Here is a 15,574-nt window from a genome sequence, read left to right as displayed (position 1 = left end):
AGAGAAAGGAGCGAACCATAGGAGGAATTGGGGTGTGTCAGGTACCAGCATGTTAGAGAGATGAGCATGTCACCCTGTGCCACCAAGAGTTAGGGAAACCCAAGTGGGCCAGTGAGTTCCCAGCGGACGGCATCTGGAGGTATAAGCTGGACCACCCAAACCCTCTCCTGTGTCCCCATTTGCTGCTCCATCATCCACCTCCCCAGTTACTGGACTGTACTCCACTGTCCCACTCTGCTCGGTGATTCTTAGTGACACTGGAATTGCTTTACCTTGTCCTTGTCTCACGTGTGGTTTCACTTTTAACCATTGCTCCTTCAGAAACGATCTCAATGTCACTGGCCTTGCCCCGCAGCAAAGGCTTGACAGGTATGGTGAGATCCGATGGCCATAGATTGGGTGGGGAAAATGGTGGACCTCTAAGATGGGAGAAGTGCTGAGAAGAACTTAGGGGCCTTAGAGCTGGAAAAGCCACCAGCAGAGAATGCCCCAGCCATTGAATCCAAGGTCGGCTGTAATGAGCGTTGAAAAGAAACCCTCCCTCCTTCCCCTCCTCTGAGTTCTGTGATAACTTGGTAAATAAAGAAACGAATCCCTATCTCATTTAGAATGGGAGACAACACTGTGATTTTTTTTTTCTCCTGGAACAGGAAGAATTAATGTTGAAACTATTGGCTCTGAAAGGAAGGAACAGTCAAAGTAGTGACATCTGGGAGTTTTGTTTAAGTCATGTTAGTAAGTCCTGTCTAACTGCCTCATTTTTTCCTTTTGTTATGAATTTGGCTTGAAATGGAACCATCGTTAAGATTTAATGTAACCGTACCTCCCACATAGGAAGGACTGTTCTAGCTGATTTTCTGCACCATGCTGGATCCTTTACTGCCCTGGTATGCTTACCCTGATTGCACTGCAGGCCAGAGCTGGTTTCCTGTAGTCCATGATGGTGAGAGAAAGAGGAAACAGAAAGAGGGAGAGAGAGACGTGTTTGCAGACATTTACCTATTCACTCATATATTCAGTCTTTTTTGTTTCTTATTCATGTATATTGTACCCCTGCAACATGGCCAGCACTGTGCTACTTGCTGGAGTTAATGAACAAAGCCCACCCTCTCAAAGATCATCTCCCCTCCCTCCCTCCCTCTCTTCCTTCCTTCCTTCCTTCCTTCCCTCCTTCCCCTTCCTTCCTTTCTTCCTTCCCCTTCCTTCCTTCCTTCCTTCCTTCCTTCCTTCCTTCCTTCCTTCCTTCCTTCCTTCCTTCCTTCCTTCCTTCCTTCCTTCCTTCCTTCCTTCCTTCCTTCCTTCCTTCCTTCCCCTTCCCTCCCCTTCCCTCCCCTTCCCCCCTTCCTCCCCCTTCCCCCCTCCCCTTCCCCCCTTCCTCCCCCTTCCCCCCTCCCCCTTCCCCTTTCCCCCCTTCCCCCCTTCCCCTCCTTCCCCCTTCCCCCCCTTCCCCCCTCCCCCTTCCCCTTTCCCCCCTTCCCCCCTTCCCCTCCTTCCCCCTTCCCCCTTCCCCCTTCCCCCCGCCCCCTTCCCCCCCTCCCCCTTCCCCCTTCCCCCTTCCCCCCTCCCCCCTTCCCCCTTCCCCTCTCCCCCCTTCCCCCTTCCCCCTTCCCTCCCCTTCCCTCCCCCTCCCTCTCCTTTCCTCTCCTTTCCTCTCCTTTCCTTTCCTTTCCTTTCCCTCCCCTTCCCTCTCCTTCCCTCTCCTTCCCTTTCCTTCCCTTTCCTTTCCTTTCCTTTTTGCCTTTGTTAAGGAAAGACATTGAATAAGAGCTTCATTAGAAATCGGTCTCCTCTAATAGAATCATTTCAGTCAGCATCATTTGTAAGAGTAACACCTCTCTCTGGTGTCAGAATAATTCGGGCTGTTGTGCCATTCTGAGCAGGAGGTGAGGAGAGCTCTGCACCTGGAGTAAGGAGCTGGGTCTCAGCTTACCCTGTAGATGTGGGCTTCCGGCGAGTCATTCCCTGACCTTGAGACTCAGTCCTTTGTACCTGTCACAATACCAGACCAGAGAATAAGCTAATTCTCTGTAATTTTTTGTCATTCTTTGTAATGTGTAACTAAAAAAAATGTTTTGTTTTTAAAAATTTGATGATTTTTTCTTTCAGTGACCAAGCTTAAATGAACTTGAACAAGCCATTAAAAATACTAAGATCTGATTTTTTAAAATTATATATGCTCAAATAGGGGAAAAAACATGACGGCGATACGTACTTTATGTTCTAGATTAATATTTTCATCAGTAAAATACATATCCCCAAACTATATATGCACAGTTGATGTATGTATACATGATCCCCCCATTTGTAAATATTATTTAAAAGTTCAACCATTTCCTGGAGAAATTTGTACTTTGGTTTGGAAAACAAAATGTTTTTATTTTCCCTCCAGTCTTTGCTAAATACACAGTCTATTTTCTAGTTTTCATTGTTACTGTTCAAATATCTGGTATAATTCAGAGTAATTAATCTTTGTATATTGTTGCTTTTATTTGTTTGTTTTCTTTCTGAAAGCTTTTAGAATCTCTGTTTATTTCCAATGCTCTGAAAATTTATTACAATACGTATATGGGTCTCATTTTTTATTTCTTGCCAGGGATGAATGGACTTTTAGATTTAGAAACTTAGGTCCTCCAGTTCTTAGAAATTTCATTATTTTCTAATTTCTTCTGCTTTGATTTTGGTTCTCTCTAGAACTACCGTAATTGGATTTTGAATTTCAGACCCCCTCATTTCTTACCTTCTTTGCTTGCATTTATCATCTCTTTTCTTTTTTTTCCCTACTTTTAGAGAGATCTCTTTGTCTGCCTTTGAGACTTTGATTGAGACATTAGTTCCCAGGATATATTCTTCAGGCATCCACTTTTTAATCATCATTGTAATTTCTTTATGTTCACCCCATGTTGTAAATAAATTACTTCACTAGAACTTCTAGATCATTCTTTCATTTTTCAGTGCTGGCCAATCCTATGTTAGATGGCCTCAATCAAAATTCTTTTTGGATTATTGAAATTTTTTTTTGATTTTCAAAATTTCTAAGAACATTGCCTTATTCTTAGATTATTCTTTTAAAATATCTTTGTAAATGTCCTAAAGAATTCCTGTTTCTTGATCTGCCTCAGTGGTAGCTGCATGCTTTTTCTACTTGGTGGACCTCCTGTACACTGTTGACATGGCATGTACTATGTAAGCAGGTCTGTTGTCTCAGAATCCTGGCACATTGGGCTGGGGCATCTTATGGCACCACTGGACAGCAATGGTGAGCTAAACAGAGTGATGTGGGCTTTGCCAAGCGTAGAGCTAAAGCTGGGGTCTGGAGCTCACAGACCCTACAAGCCCATTCACAAACCCTTCACACACAGGTCTATGAGCTAGGTAACTGGCAAAAAAGTCCTTGGAGCCTTGGTTGAAGAAGGAACAGTCTTCATTGAGCACACACAACACCATGAGCCAAGCAGTCCACACAGAAACTCAGAAACTCAACTGCTACCTGCAGAGTCCAAAGAAAAACTGAGCAGCTGCCAACAGAGTAAACATGCTCTATTTTTACATGTGAGCTCTGTTGGCCAGCCTGCTTCACACACTGAAGAACACACAATAGCAACAAAACTAAAAAGATACATGGGTGCATATGTGCACCAATTCCACCCACACAACTTTTTTACAAAGAATTAAGAATGTGCTGCTGGACCCCAACAAGACCTGAGCTGAGGGAGCCTGACTAAATTATCCCATTTTCCCCACACCAAAAAAGCCAGCCTCCTCCAAAGCTACTGGGCCCCCATCCTCCTTAGCGCTGCCACAGTACTGGGCTCTCAGAGGCCACCTTCTTTCCTTGAGCACCAACACAGAGCCTCACAAGTGCTCCGTGTCCCACACTCCCCATGTTGATGGCTATGAATAGCTGGGCGACCACACAGGGAGAGGAAGTCATAAGCATGTGCTCTGGCTACCAGCCTGCCACACTTTAGCATTTTTTAATATCACTGATGAGCCCTTGTAGATGTTTTTGCTTATGTTTTGAGAGTAGAAGTTTTTATTTTTAGGTGTAATTGAGGAAGTATTACTGAACCAAATTTTTATTTTTAAGCCTAAGTTTATTCCTTTTTAAGCATAATTTTTATTTTTAAGCCTAATGGTTCCTGAAATCAACCATTCCTATCTGTGGCTTAACTGTGGGACTATAGGTAATAATCAAAGCACAGTATTTCCCTAGAAGCAGAATATCCTAACTGCAAGAAAAATAAGTATGAGGGAAAAGGCAGCTTCTAGAAACTGTTCTTATGCATCCCAACCTGAAGATTCAAGACAAAGTGTCAAAGGCAACTGATGGAAAATTCCACAGCATAGTTCTGAGAATATTTAAACAGATATGTTAAAATTTAAAATGCAGTGTGCTCTTAAGGTTCCACAACTGGAACATGTGATTGATTATCTTGAAAGTTTTCTTCCTCTCACTTACTGGATGATTTGACAGTAGAGATGTGTCATGACAGGTAACTTTTACCCTTTGGGGTTCCCCTTTGGCCTTCAGGCCAATGAATTCCAAACTATTGCTAAATAAATTAATTAAACTCTACTAATTAATAAAAATGAAAGCTCCTAAGAACAGGCCAACTATGACCTTTTTTATGCTTTGCACAAATTAATATATTCAGAAGAAGAAGAGGAGCTTTGATTGAAAGAGGAGCTTTGATTGATTGCAAACCTTGCTTTTAGGAAACATCTAAAGCCTTTCCGGAAATCTGTAGTTATTACTACTGATACATTTCCCTTTGATACACACTTGAGGCTCATTAATAATCTGTTCTAAAGCTAGCGACAGACTCATTTTTATAATGTTCTTAGGGGTACATACATATGGGATGAAATATGTTTTAGAATCAGGACAATGTTTGCATCCTAGGTAAGGAGCAGGGATATGGGATCAGGCATTAACACACAAACAGCTTTCATGCAGGTTTCCTCGCTGTTGGGAATAACAATATTTGGGGCTGGACAATTCTGTGCGTTGTGGGATGTTTAGCAGCTGCCCTGGCCCCTAGCCACCGAATGCTAATAGCAGCCTTTCCCACCCCAGCTGTGACAATCAAAAATGTCTCTAGACATTGTCACATGTCCCTTGGGGGTAGGGGTGGGAGGCCTGAATTGACTTCAATTGAGAAGCACTGCTTTAAGAGTACTAGTAAGATTCTAGTTTTTAGTAAAAGAGGAAGGTTCACACATGTCCATTTCGTTATTGTGCTTTCTAATGTACTTATAAATAAATGTTATAGCATAGAATGTATTAAAGCTTCTGATAATATGCTTTCAACAGGTGACTTCTTGGAAATAAACCTGGAGATAGAATCTGTTTGATTTTCATCATGAGGATTCACGGGGAATGTGGAGATTTATTTTCCACTCTCTAACCACAGTGCACTACCATATCTCCTTTTGTGTCCTTGTGATGAGTATTTTGACAGGCTGTTTATTTTAAATCTTTAACACTTAAGTCATTTAATCATGCAACTTGCGAAACTGGCTCTTTGTTAAAAATTGCATGACTTTTAGGCCAGAACTGAATATTTTTAGTCAAATATTAAAAATGCACATATAAAGGTTACAAGACTTCTAAAATTATGTATGCAGAAAATAAAGTACAATATTATTGGTTAATTACCATAAGAATAACTTAGTAAAGAAACAAAAGCCTTCTGAAGCCAGCTTAAATAACAAGTAATTTATTCTAAAGATTTAGAGGAACTCGAAGAAATAGAACTGGCCCAAAGGTATGAGACAGCTATGGACTCCCCTGCACTGTCCCATTCTCTCTCTCTCTCTCTCTCTCTGTCTCGTCTTCTCTTATCTTTTATGTGGACTTGGACAGTCACAGCAAACTCACCCCATATCTGGATGGCTCCCCAACATAGCATCTTTTAATTAACTTACTTTGTGACTCAATACTGAATTCCCAAAAGAGGAAATCTAGTTGATTTAGCCCAGGTCAGGTGCCCACATCTGGTCTAATTGGCTGTGGCCAAATAGAGATTAAATAGAGACACATGGTACCTGGGCTTTCCCGTTCTGCATCATGTGATGTGTCAGGTGTTGTCAGCGAAGAGGTGATACCCGTGTAAACTACATGTAACAGCAACTAACAAATATCTCATGAAGATTTTCTTTCCCCATCATGAGAGAGACAGGGAGAAAATGGCTACATAAATGGAGGATGCATCTGGATTATGAAAGTCTGAGCAGAGGTAGAATTAAACTTTTCTTACTTTCACTGGAATTAAAAATTAAATTCTTCAGTCTCTTAAAATTGCTCATTCCCCCTGACCCAGTATCTTCTTTATGTGTAAGTGTGAACGTTCTAATGCCAGATCACTTCAGAATCTCTAGTATTCCATCTCGAGAACACGAGTTTCATATAATCTAGAGATAACAACATATTTTGGAGGAGATTCAAAATGGAAATAATAATGTCATTCTTTAGCAATTTTAGATTGGAATGAGTACCCTGAGATGATGAGTTAGCTACTATTGCTCAACAAATCTCTGATACTACTTGTGAATCTGTTTCTGATCAAAATATGAATCTAGGGATTTTAAAGTTGCTGATAAAGGGACAGAATTGTAAACATGGTCACATCCTAAAAATCATGCAATAGGCACAGAGCAAAGGATGGTCCCCACAGATTTGTGTTGTGGGAAGTTGGGGGTGACCTTGAGCCCCACTGTGTGCTACACTCACACGTGCATCACATGTGAAGAACAGTGAAGGACTCTGAAATCTGACTATAAGACAAACATTAGAGTCCCTGAAAAAGAACAGTGGTGTAGAAGAGGTCGTTACCAACTCCCAGACAGGATGTGGGACAGGATGTGGGACAGATCTGACAAGCAAGTTTAATGCTGGAACGTCTTGCTAAGAGGAAGGCTCCCGAGGATGCCCCATTTTATTTTATTTTATTTTATTTTTCTTGTCTTATTTTATTTTATGTATTTTAATTTATCAATACACAATGTAGTTGATTTATGTGTGAAGAATGCCCCATTTTAAAATGTGTGTCTACAAATACTGATAGTCAACCCTGTACCCCATCAATAGGTATAAAAATAAAATAAAGTGTGTGTATATACACTCAACTCAGTCCTGTAAGGCAATAACATTAATTTCCAATTCGTGGTGGCATTTTAGTTTTTTCTTTAAATAACTTTTTATTTAAAAAGTGACTTTTCAGTTAAGATGTTTATTTTCTTTGTTAGATTTCAACAGAGCATTCTTTCTATTGACATGATGTATGCACAAAATACAGTACAGTATTTTGGTTGATACAATAAGAATAACTTAGTAAAGAAACAGAGCTCCTCCCAAACCAGGGGCATTCTCTATTAAATTCAACAGAGCATCTCTATTAAAATGCAAAAAAGTTGTAATGAGTAATTTGGAATTTCCCGATTTTTAATATTTACAAGAAGAATGTGAAACCTGTAATTATCCACACCACTTTTTCTCGGTTAGTGTGACCAACTAGGACCCAGCTCTTGACACCATCAAGTCAGCACATTTGTAGCTTAACGTCTCCAATTCTGAACTTTGTTTTGTTTGCTTGTTTTTTTAAGGTTTAATTAGGACTTCCTAGATATCATGAAAATATTTTGTAAAGCAATTATAGAAAGAAGTACATACTCTTAATTTATCAATTTTGGCATCAGAAAGCATTATTTTGAGTTGCTAATAACTCCTACTAATCATCAGTTAAATAAGTAGAGTGTCAGGCTGAAAACAGGAGGATCTGCAGAGATGTGAATTCACTGCCCACAGTTGTGCACGGCTATGCGCCATTTGCTGAGATGTCCTCAGATCTTAGCTGACACCCAGCGTCTCTGCACAGTGGTTCACGGGGCTGTCCACTATATGGTTTCCTGCTAAAAATGAACTTTATGAAAATGAAAATTGTTTAATCACACTTAACTAAAAACACTTTCAAAGCTGTTGAAAAAATGTATTTATTTGAATCAACCCAGCTTTGAAAGATATTTTACAATCTGATGTCTCTAATATTTGAAGGAACAACTTTATGTAAGTGTATGTGTTTGCCAATTAAAATTCTAGCACAACACTATGAAATAAACTCAAGTTTAGTTTGTGCACATAATAGTACTACTGCAATAAATGATACAATAAAGACTTTTTGTAATTAAATATGCTTTATAGTCAGACAACATTGCATTTAACCATCCCTTCCTAGTATGTATAAAAAACCCAGCAGGATGAAGATAATTTCTATTACCAATCAACAAATATATTTTTAAAGTGCATGTAGATATAAATTCTTTTAATCAAAATATTGAATAATATGCTTGTAATCAACTGAAGGACGTGTTGGATAGGATTAAATGTGTATCTATCCAGCTATAAATTAAGATAAAAGCACACATCTTCAGAGATAGATAAAGGGTAGATGGTTAGATAGAAAAGCAGATAAATAGATCATTCTTAATGGGAAGTAAAATTCCACAAACTATACATAGGAAAATATTTTTCCAGATGTATCATCAAATATTTTCAGTGGATTTTCTTATGCCACACACAGAAGTTTATTGGGAAATGAGGCAGGCGCAGCACGTGAGATTGTTGTAATGTAGTTCTTGGTGCTGGACCCACAGAGGTGTCCAGTAATTACAGTTATTACAGAGTGTCTGATCTCTATGCACAGGTCTGCTGGCATCACTGCAGGGACCTCTGGCCCTGGGTGCTACAGTGAAGTCGTTCACTGTCTTTCATGCTCTCACCTTTTGCTTGGGATTCCCTGAGACAGCAACGAGGACTCCCCTTTCTGATCTCTCAGATCCTCAGCTCCCCCCTCCTATCTGAACAGCAGGAAAGGAGCAGATCCTGATTATCTAAAGACTGCTTCGCTATGCCTGAATGTTTGTGCCCTCCACACGTGTTGAAATCCTAACCCCCAGTGTGACAGTGTTCGGAGGTGGGGCCTTTGGCAGGTGAGTAGGTCAGGTGAATGGGATTAGTGCCCTTACAAAGAGTCCTGGGAGAGATCCCTCATCCCTTGCAACATGTGAGAACATAGTAAGAAGGCACCATCTGAGAACCAGAAAGGGAGCCCTCACCAGACAACGAATCTGACAGTGCCTCGATCTTGGACTTCCCAACCTCCAGAACTACGAGAAATAAATTTCTGTTGTTTATAAGCCACCCAGTTAGTGTTATTTTGTTATTGCAGTCCAAATGGACTAAGACAGTACTTCAGCATGCCTGAATTTTAATTAGTCACGTTAGGCCTTTTATCCCTAATTTCACACGGCATAGCATCTGGTATATGTTAGATATTCAATAAAGGTTTGTGAAAGGAAAGCCACTGTTCCTTCATAAAATATTAATTTTAGGCATCAATAAGTAGCTGCTGAGGCTCTGGGTGGAGGACTACACAGGACCTGTGGTCTCTGAAATCAAATTTTTTAGGCTAAATTGCAAAGTAAAGTAACATGGTACTTTTAGGAAAATGTATATGCTGTGTGAAATGGAGAGGTCAAGAGGGAGGGTCCCCAGAGGGCCCTTCAGATAGGATCAGTGCTGCCTCAGGGGCCAGTGGGCTGGGGCTGCGAGGGGCCTGAGTGAGAATCACAGGGGCCTCTAAGAACTGATAAACAGTCTGATGCAAGATAGTGACTGGTCATGGGTCACAGTGTTCCAGGCCAGGAGGTGAGGGCCAGCCAATGTCACAGAGGGTTCATGTCACTTCTAGGCAGAATAAGAGAGCAGGTAAAGGCTTGACTGGAGGTACATGCTGAAGGTAGAATTTGAGGGAAGCACCAAGGTCACTTTCATCCTCTTTCTTCCCGAGACAGAGAAGATGCTTCTTTCAATGCTGGCCAGTTTATTGCTATTAAAACATGGCCAGTTAAAGTGACCTGAGTCTCTGTATGGGATGAATTGTGTCCTCCCACCCAATATGTTAAAGACCTGCATTTGAAGTTCTGCATTAGTCCATTTCTGTTGCTTGTAGCAGAATACCTGAAGCAAGGAAATTTCTAAAGAAATGAAATTTATTTCTTACAGTTTTGGAGGCTGGGAGGTACAGGGAGTACATCTGGCAAAGGCTTCCTTCCTAGTGGGGTGACTCTCTACAGTAACTCAGGGTGTCACATAGCAACAATGAGCTGAGCAAGAGAGTTAGCCTGCTCACTTGCTCTCCTTAGAAGGCCATCAAAGCCACACCATGACTCATGAATGGGTCAGCCCTCTCACAAGGGCACAGTCCTCATGATCGAATCACCTCTGAAAGGTCCCAACTTTCAAATACTATAGTTGGATTCCCACACTCTTAACACCATTGCAATAGAGATCGAGTTTCCAATAGATGAAATTGGGGGGGACACATTTGACCCATAGCAAGACCTGACCTTCAGAAGTGCAGAATGGGATCTTATTTGGAAACAGGGTTGTTCAGATGTAATTAATTAAGATGAGGTCATACTGTAGTGAGGTGGGCCCTTAATCCAATGTAAGTAGTGTCCCGATAAGAAGAGAAAAAACAGACATGGGGAGATGCCATGTGACAAGAGAGACAGGGATAGGGGTGCTACACCTGCAAGCCAAGAGACACCAAAGATTGATGGCCACTACTGGAAGCTAGAAAGAAGCAAGGAAAGATTCTACCCTACAGATTTGAAAGGAAATGTGGCCCTGAGGACACCTTGGTTTTGGACTTCTGGCTTCCAGAACTGGGAGAAAATAAGTTTCTGCTGTTTTAAGTCACCTTGTTTGTGGTACTTTGCTATGGCAGCCGCAGGAAACCAAGACAGTCTCTAGGGACAAATGCTGTTCTTCTTCCACTTGGAAGCGCTGCCAGCCTGGGATCCTCTGCAGCTCCATACATGTTCCACGGTCATTACCCACTTTGGATATTCAGGTTCTGCTGTACCCAATGGTTCCTCCTCTGGGATGTGTAACTGTTCCTTGCATGTTTCTATGCTAGGGTGGATGGAGGCTGAGGAGCACGTGTCCCTCACTTCTAGAATAAAGAAACTTCTCCACCCTCAGGGAGGGAGCCTGGGTGCTCCCATCCCCTCAGATCCCCGCCCCCGTAGCCTCTCTCTTTATCATCCTGCCACAAGGAGCCCAAAGCCACAGTTTACATTTTCCCAAAAGTTAGAGGTTAAATTCATAGTGTAAATCCCTCTCCCTCCTTTCCAATAATTGGAATGTGTCCTTATGCACACAATATTGTGTATTCCTCTCGTAATGAAGATTCCAACAATGAAGCATGCCACTGGGATGTATTCTCTTCATTAATACTGAATATCTGAAGACAGAATAGCTTAGTTCATTAAATAAATGCATATGTCTGTTCTTTTAGAGAGAATGAGCCTTTAGCAGACATGTATTTAATGCACTTGCATTGAACAGACTATATGCTCCTTTTGAGAGGCTGTAAATGCATTTGAGTAGTAGAAAAAGGCTTGACATTAGTCTTAAAACAATTGGTCAAATTCAGCTCTTCCAATGTGTTTTTGGTTTCAACAGTAGTCTGGGCAACCTAGTTAACCATTCAAGGTTACATTTCAGGAAGGCTCTAATAATCACTGCTTAAATTAAAAACTGTCAGACAAAGAAAGGCCATTTGAAGAATGAAGAGACCGAATGCACATTAAATAATTAAGGAGGAAAATGAAGAGGTTAAGTCAAGTCAAAAGAGTAAAGGATACAATAATGTATAGAAAGCATAAGAAGGCCCATTTCTTGTTGAGAGCTGTAATACTGAACAAAACTGATCCTTTTACTGATTACAAGATGGTATTATAATTTTTCCAAAAGAAAAAGGAGAAAGAGCATGATGTACCAGTGTCACCATCCAGATGGTAAGGGACGGAGCCAGGATTTCAATACAGATCTGTCTGACTTGAGAAGCCACGGGCTTGTCACTACAGAGCCTCCTCTGCATATACATAAGAAAAATCTTTTTTCCTTTTTTTTTTTCCTGTATTTTTCTTTTGGGGAACGAAGTGGCACTTTGGGGGTCCTCTCTACACCAGACTAATGTAAATAAATGGCTTCCCTAAATGTCGATTGTGCAAAGTGGCAAACCATGTGTATTGCTGCTGGTAGGTGACTGATGGCCAGTGTAGGGCCTTGGAGCAGAGGCTGACCAGGATCTCCTTGAACTCCTAGGAGCTGAGGTGACCTACATGAACATGACCGCCTACAACAAGGGCCGGCTCCAGTCCTCCTTCTGGATTGTGGACAAACAGCACGTTTATATCGGCAGTGCCGGTTTGGACTGGCGATCCCTGGGACAGGTAATCTTTCCACGTTATACAAATTCAAAGTTCTGTCAGCATCCAAGCGACTGCCTTCATAAAGCCCTCAGCCATCTCAACTGCAGTGGAGGGAACTACAGCCTTTATTATTTTTAATGGTGTAGTTTTAAGAGGTTTGCTTTTGTTTAACATGAAATGACAAACCTTCCCTTGTCAGGATCATCTTACAAAAAAAAAAAGAAAAACTTGCCATTGCTTCAGTGGTTTTGTAATTCAGATGCTATGCTCAGATTCTTTAGAGCAGGATAATGAGCAATCTTCTTTGCCCAAACCTAAATTTTCAGGACGATAACACATAATCTATGAGACAGAGGAAAACCTACAAATTCAGTACAGAATAGTAATCATTTGAGTTATTTCTTTAATGAATTTTAAGATGAAGATGTTACTGTCTTTCTCTTTGCAAGTGATTAACTTCAAATATCTTGAAATAAGTTTAGACAATCTAATACATTTCATGCATTTCTTAGCGCCAGAGGGAATTCACAGAGGATTACAAAACACCATCTTTCAATTGGTCAGCCAGTGGTAGGAAGCTCCTGGTCACTGGAGCTTAGGAGGACGGGCCAACCAGCCATGCGTGCTGCAGAGCCCAGGCACACGCCATTGTAGCTGAGCTCTTTTAACATGAAGATCACTGAACCCACCACGTAAGTTACACTGCAGTTCAATTTATGTCTTCTGAGAAAGAAGGCATGGATGTCCAGATAGATCTCTGCATTAGTCCATTTCTGTTGCTTATAGCAAAATACCTGAAACTGGTTAATTTATGAGGAAAAGAAAATTCATTGCTTATAGTTTCAGAGGCTGCAAAGTCCAAAGTCCAGGGAACACATCTGGTGAGGGTCTTCTTTGGTGGTGCAATGCAGGGGTCTCACATGGCAGAAAATAGTGGAGCAGAAGGAGAAAGACTCTCACATGCTCTCCTTTTAAAGCTCTCAGAACCACACCCCTGACCACCATTGTTATCCATTCACTACGTCATGGTCCTACTATCCAATCACCTCTTCAAGGCCCCACCTTTCAATTACCATAATAGATTTCCCACCCTCTTAACACTGTCACAGTGGGGACCAAGCCTCCACACATTAAACTTATGGGGGGACACAATTCAGTCCATAATAACCACTGACTATAACCCTGCAAGAAAGATACCACCACACTGGATAAATCTGAAAGAGGGTCAGTTCATGTTTGTACTGTTAGTTTTACACCTTTAACTGTCTCTCAATTTCCACGGCCTTTTATTTATTTATTTATTTATTTATTTATTTTTCTTTCTTAAACTGCTGCCTTCCATTCTCACTTCATCTATTTTTCCTCTTTTACAGTGAGTCTGGTAAAAGTGCTCAGGGATAAATGACATATGCAGTGGCAAACTAAATACTAAAAATCTGATTGCTTCCCTCTTTACTGAATAGATTTAGAGCTAACGTAAAACCTACCCAAGGTGGTTTTTTCTAGTGTTGTATTTAAAGGATATTCAAGAGTCGAACACTTGATAAGACAGTCTCCCCCCCCCCCCCAACACACATACAGAGAACCACCGAAAGAAAATTCCCTGATTCTTTTGGGATGGAAACACCATCAAAGATTGGAGGGGAAAAGTGTTTATTTCATATTTGCTTAGGAAATTAGAAAGTATTGTCTACAGATGAAAAAATATTTTGAACAAGATAATAATAATGGTAGCATATATTGAATGCCAAGTGCTATACTAAGCCATTTAAATGGACTATTTACTTTGAACCTCACAATGATCCTAAGAGGTAAATACTGTTATTGTCTCCATTTTGCGGATAAGTAGACTTGAGCCCAGAATTGAGTTTCAGCATTGACTCTTTTAAGCCTGCTGCTTGCAATATCAATTTTGATATGAAAAATATAAATTTTGAATCTGCATGTTTCATGGCTCATGGACCTTTAAACACACATATAAAAATTATTGATTATAACAACTGGCTTACTTCAGAAATATGAAGTAAGGCAATAATGGTACAAAGCCTCATTAATTTAGAGAATATAGGAGAAACTAGTCTAACTTATGGAAATATCTGTTTATCTTTTGCACTTTTTTGTACTTGCAAAGAGCTAATCAATAAATGTCTTCTGCTTAGTAATTTTCAGCTGGATCTCCTAAAAAATGCATAATACTGGTCTATGACAATATTGATTATATGTAAATGACTCACTTTTTTGTTTGTTTAGAAAATGTACCTCCTTACCACCAAATTTTATTTCCTTGGTTATCAGCTCATATTAAGTTTCATGAATTCCATCTGAATGAGTTTGAGTGATTGAGGTTTAGTGACATTTTTCTCTGAATTTTGGAGCAAGTTGTCTTTATTTCCTGTTACTCCTTTCCTAAAATAGACATATATTCACATGTTGGTTTCTCCGCTTGAGGATTATTCCTTTGCCTCTACTGTTTGTTGTTGTTTGTTTTGTAGAAAAGTAGGCCAATCTTTTAAATGTTCATTCTTTACCTGTACAGTCATTTAGATACTATTTCCTTTTGAAATAGATCATCAGTGTGAAGGGTGAAAATTTCCCCACTTTTAACATGCAGATTCAGAGTAAGGATAAGCTGCCAGTTATTGACCATCATTCAAATGAAGAGTCAAAGCCACTTATGATCTCTCCTGGCTCACGCATTCCCAAAGGGCAGCGAGTGTCCCTTCATATCACAGAGAAGACCAGAGTTGTCCATGAGTACCTGGACCCGATTTTCTGTTTCACGACCTGTTAAGCTCCTTTCCTAAGGGCCAGCTAGCTCCTTGCGATTCATTTAATGCCATTCTCAGTAGCAATTAGAGCGTTCCAACCTCTCGAGGATGCCATGGCATAGAGCTGGACCCTGCACATCTGTCTCTAGAAGAGATGTCACTGTGACCTCACCACGAGGCTGGTTTGTTCGCAGCTTCTAAGCCATGCCATGAGAGGTAGAAGAAGCAGAGTGGGTTTTTTAAGTTCCTCTCTTTCAGCTCAAATACACCTACAAAGTTGCACTGTTAAAAACTTAAATGGAGTAACATGGTATTTCTTAAGTGTGGAGTCAGTGTAATACAGGGATTAAAAATAAATTATTTTATGATCTACCGTAAATTCACAGGTAGTAAGACCATGAAAAAGTGCTGAGCACATCCTTCTAAAGAGAAGACAGGTGAGGAGAGGTCCTCGCCACTAACGTGTGAAACTCTTGCTGGGAAAGAGCGAGCGGCCCTGGGTTGGTGAGAGAGAAGGCAGCAGG

At 40.6% G+C, this 15,574-nt stretch overlaps 1 protein-coding gene across 1 annotated transcript in view; it reads left to right on the top strand.

The window, feature by feature from the left end:
* PLD5 (phospholipase D family member 5) overlaps positions 1–15,574 on the top strand; it is a 371,133-nt gene that overhangs the window by 237,978 nt on the left and 117,581 nt on the right. Inside the window, exon 5 of the mRNA XM_063082894.1 lies at positions 12,176–12,303. Coding sequence (XP_062938964.1) covers positions 12,176–12,303 — 128 coding nt within the window. The remainder of the gene's footprint in view (positions 1–12,175; positions 12,304–15,574) is intronic.

Source organism: Cynocephalus volans, chromosome 18 (assembly GCF_027409185.1).
Source record: "Cynocephalus volans isolate mCynVol1 chromosome 18, mCynVol1.pri, whole genome shotgun sequence".
Classification (NCBI taxonomy): Eukaryota; Metazoa; Chordata; class Mammalia; order Dermoptera; family Cynocephalidae; genus Cynocephalus; species Cynocephalus volans.
The sequence above is the reverse complement of the archived record's forward strand: the minus strand, read 5'-3'. Positions and strand labels throughout refer to the sequence as shown.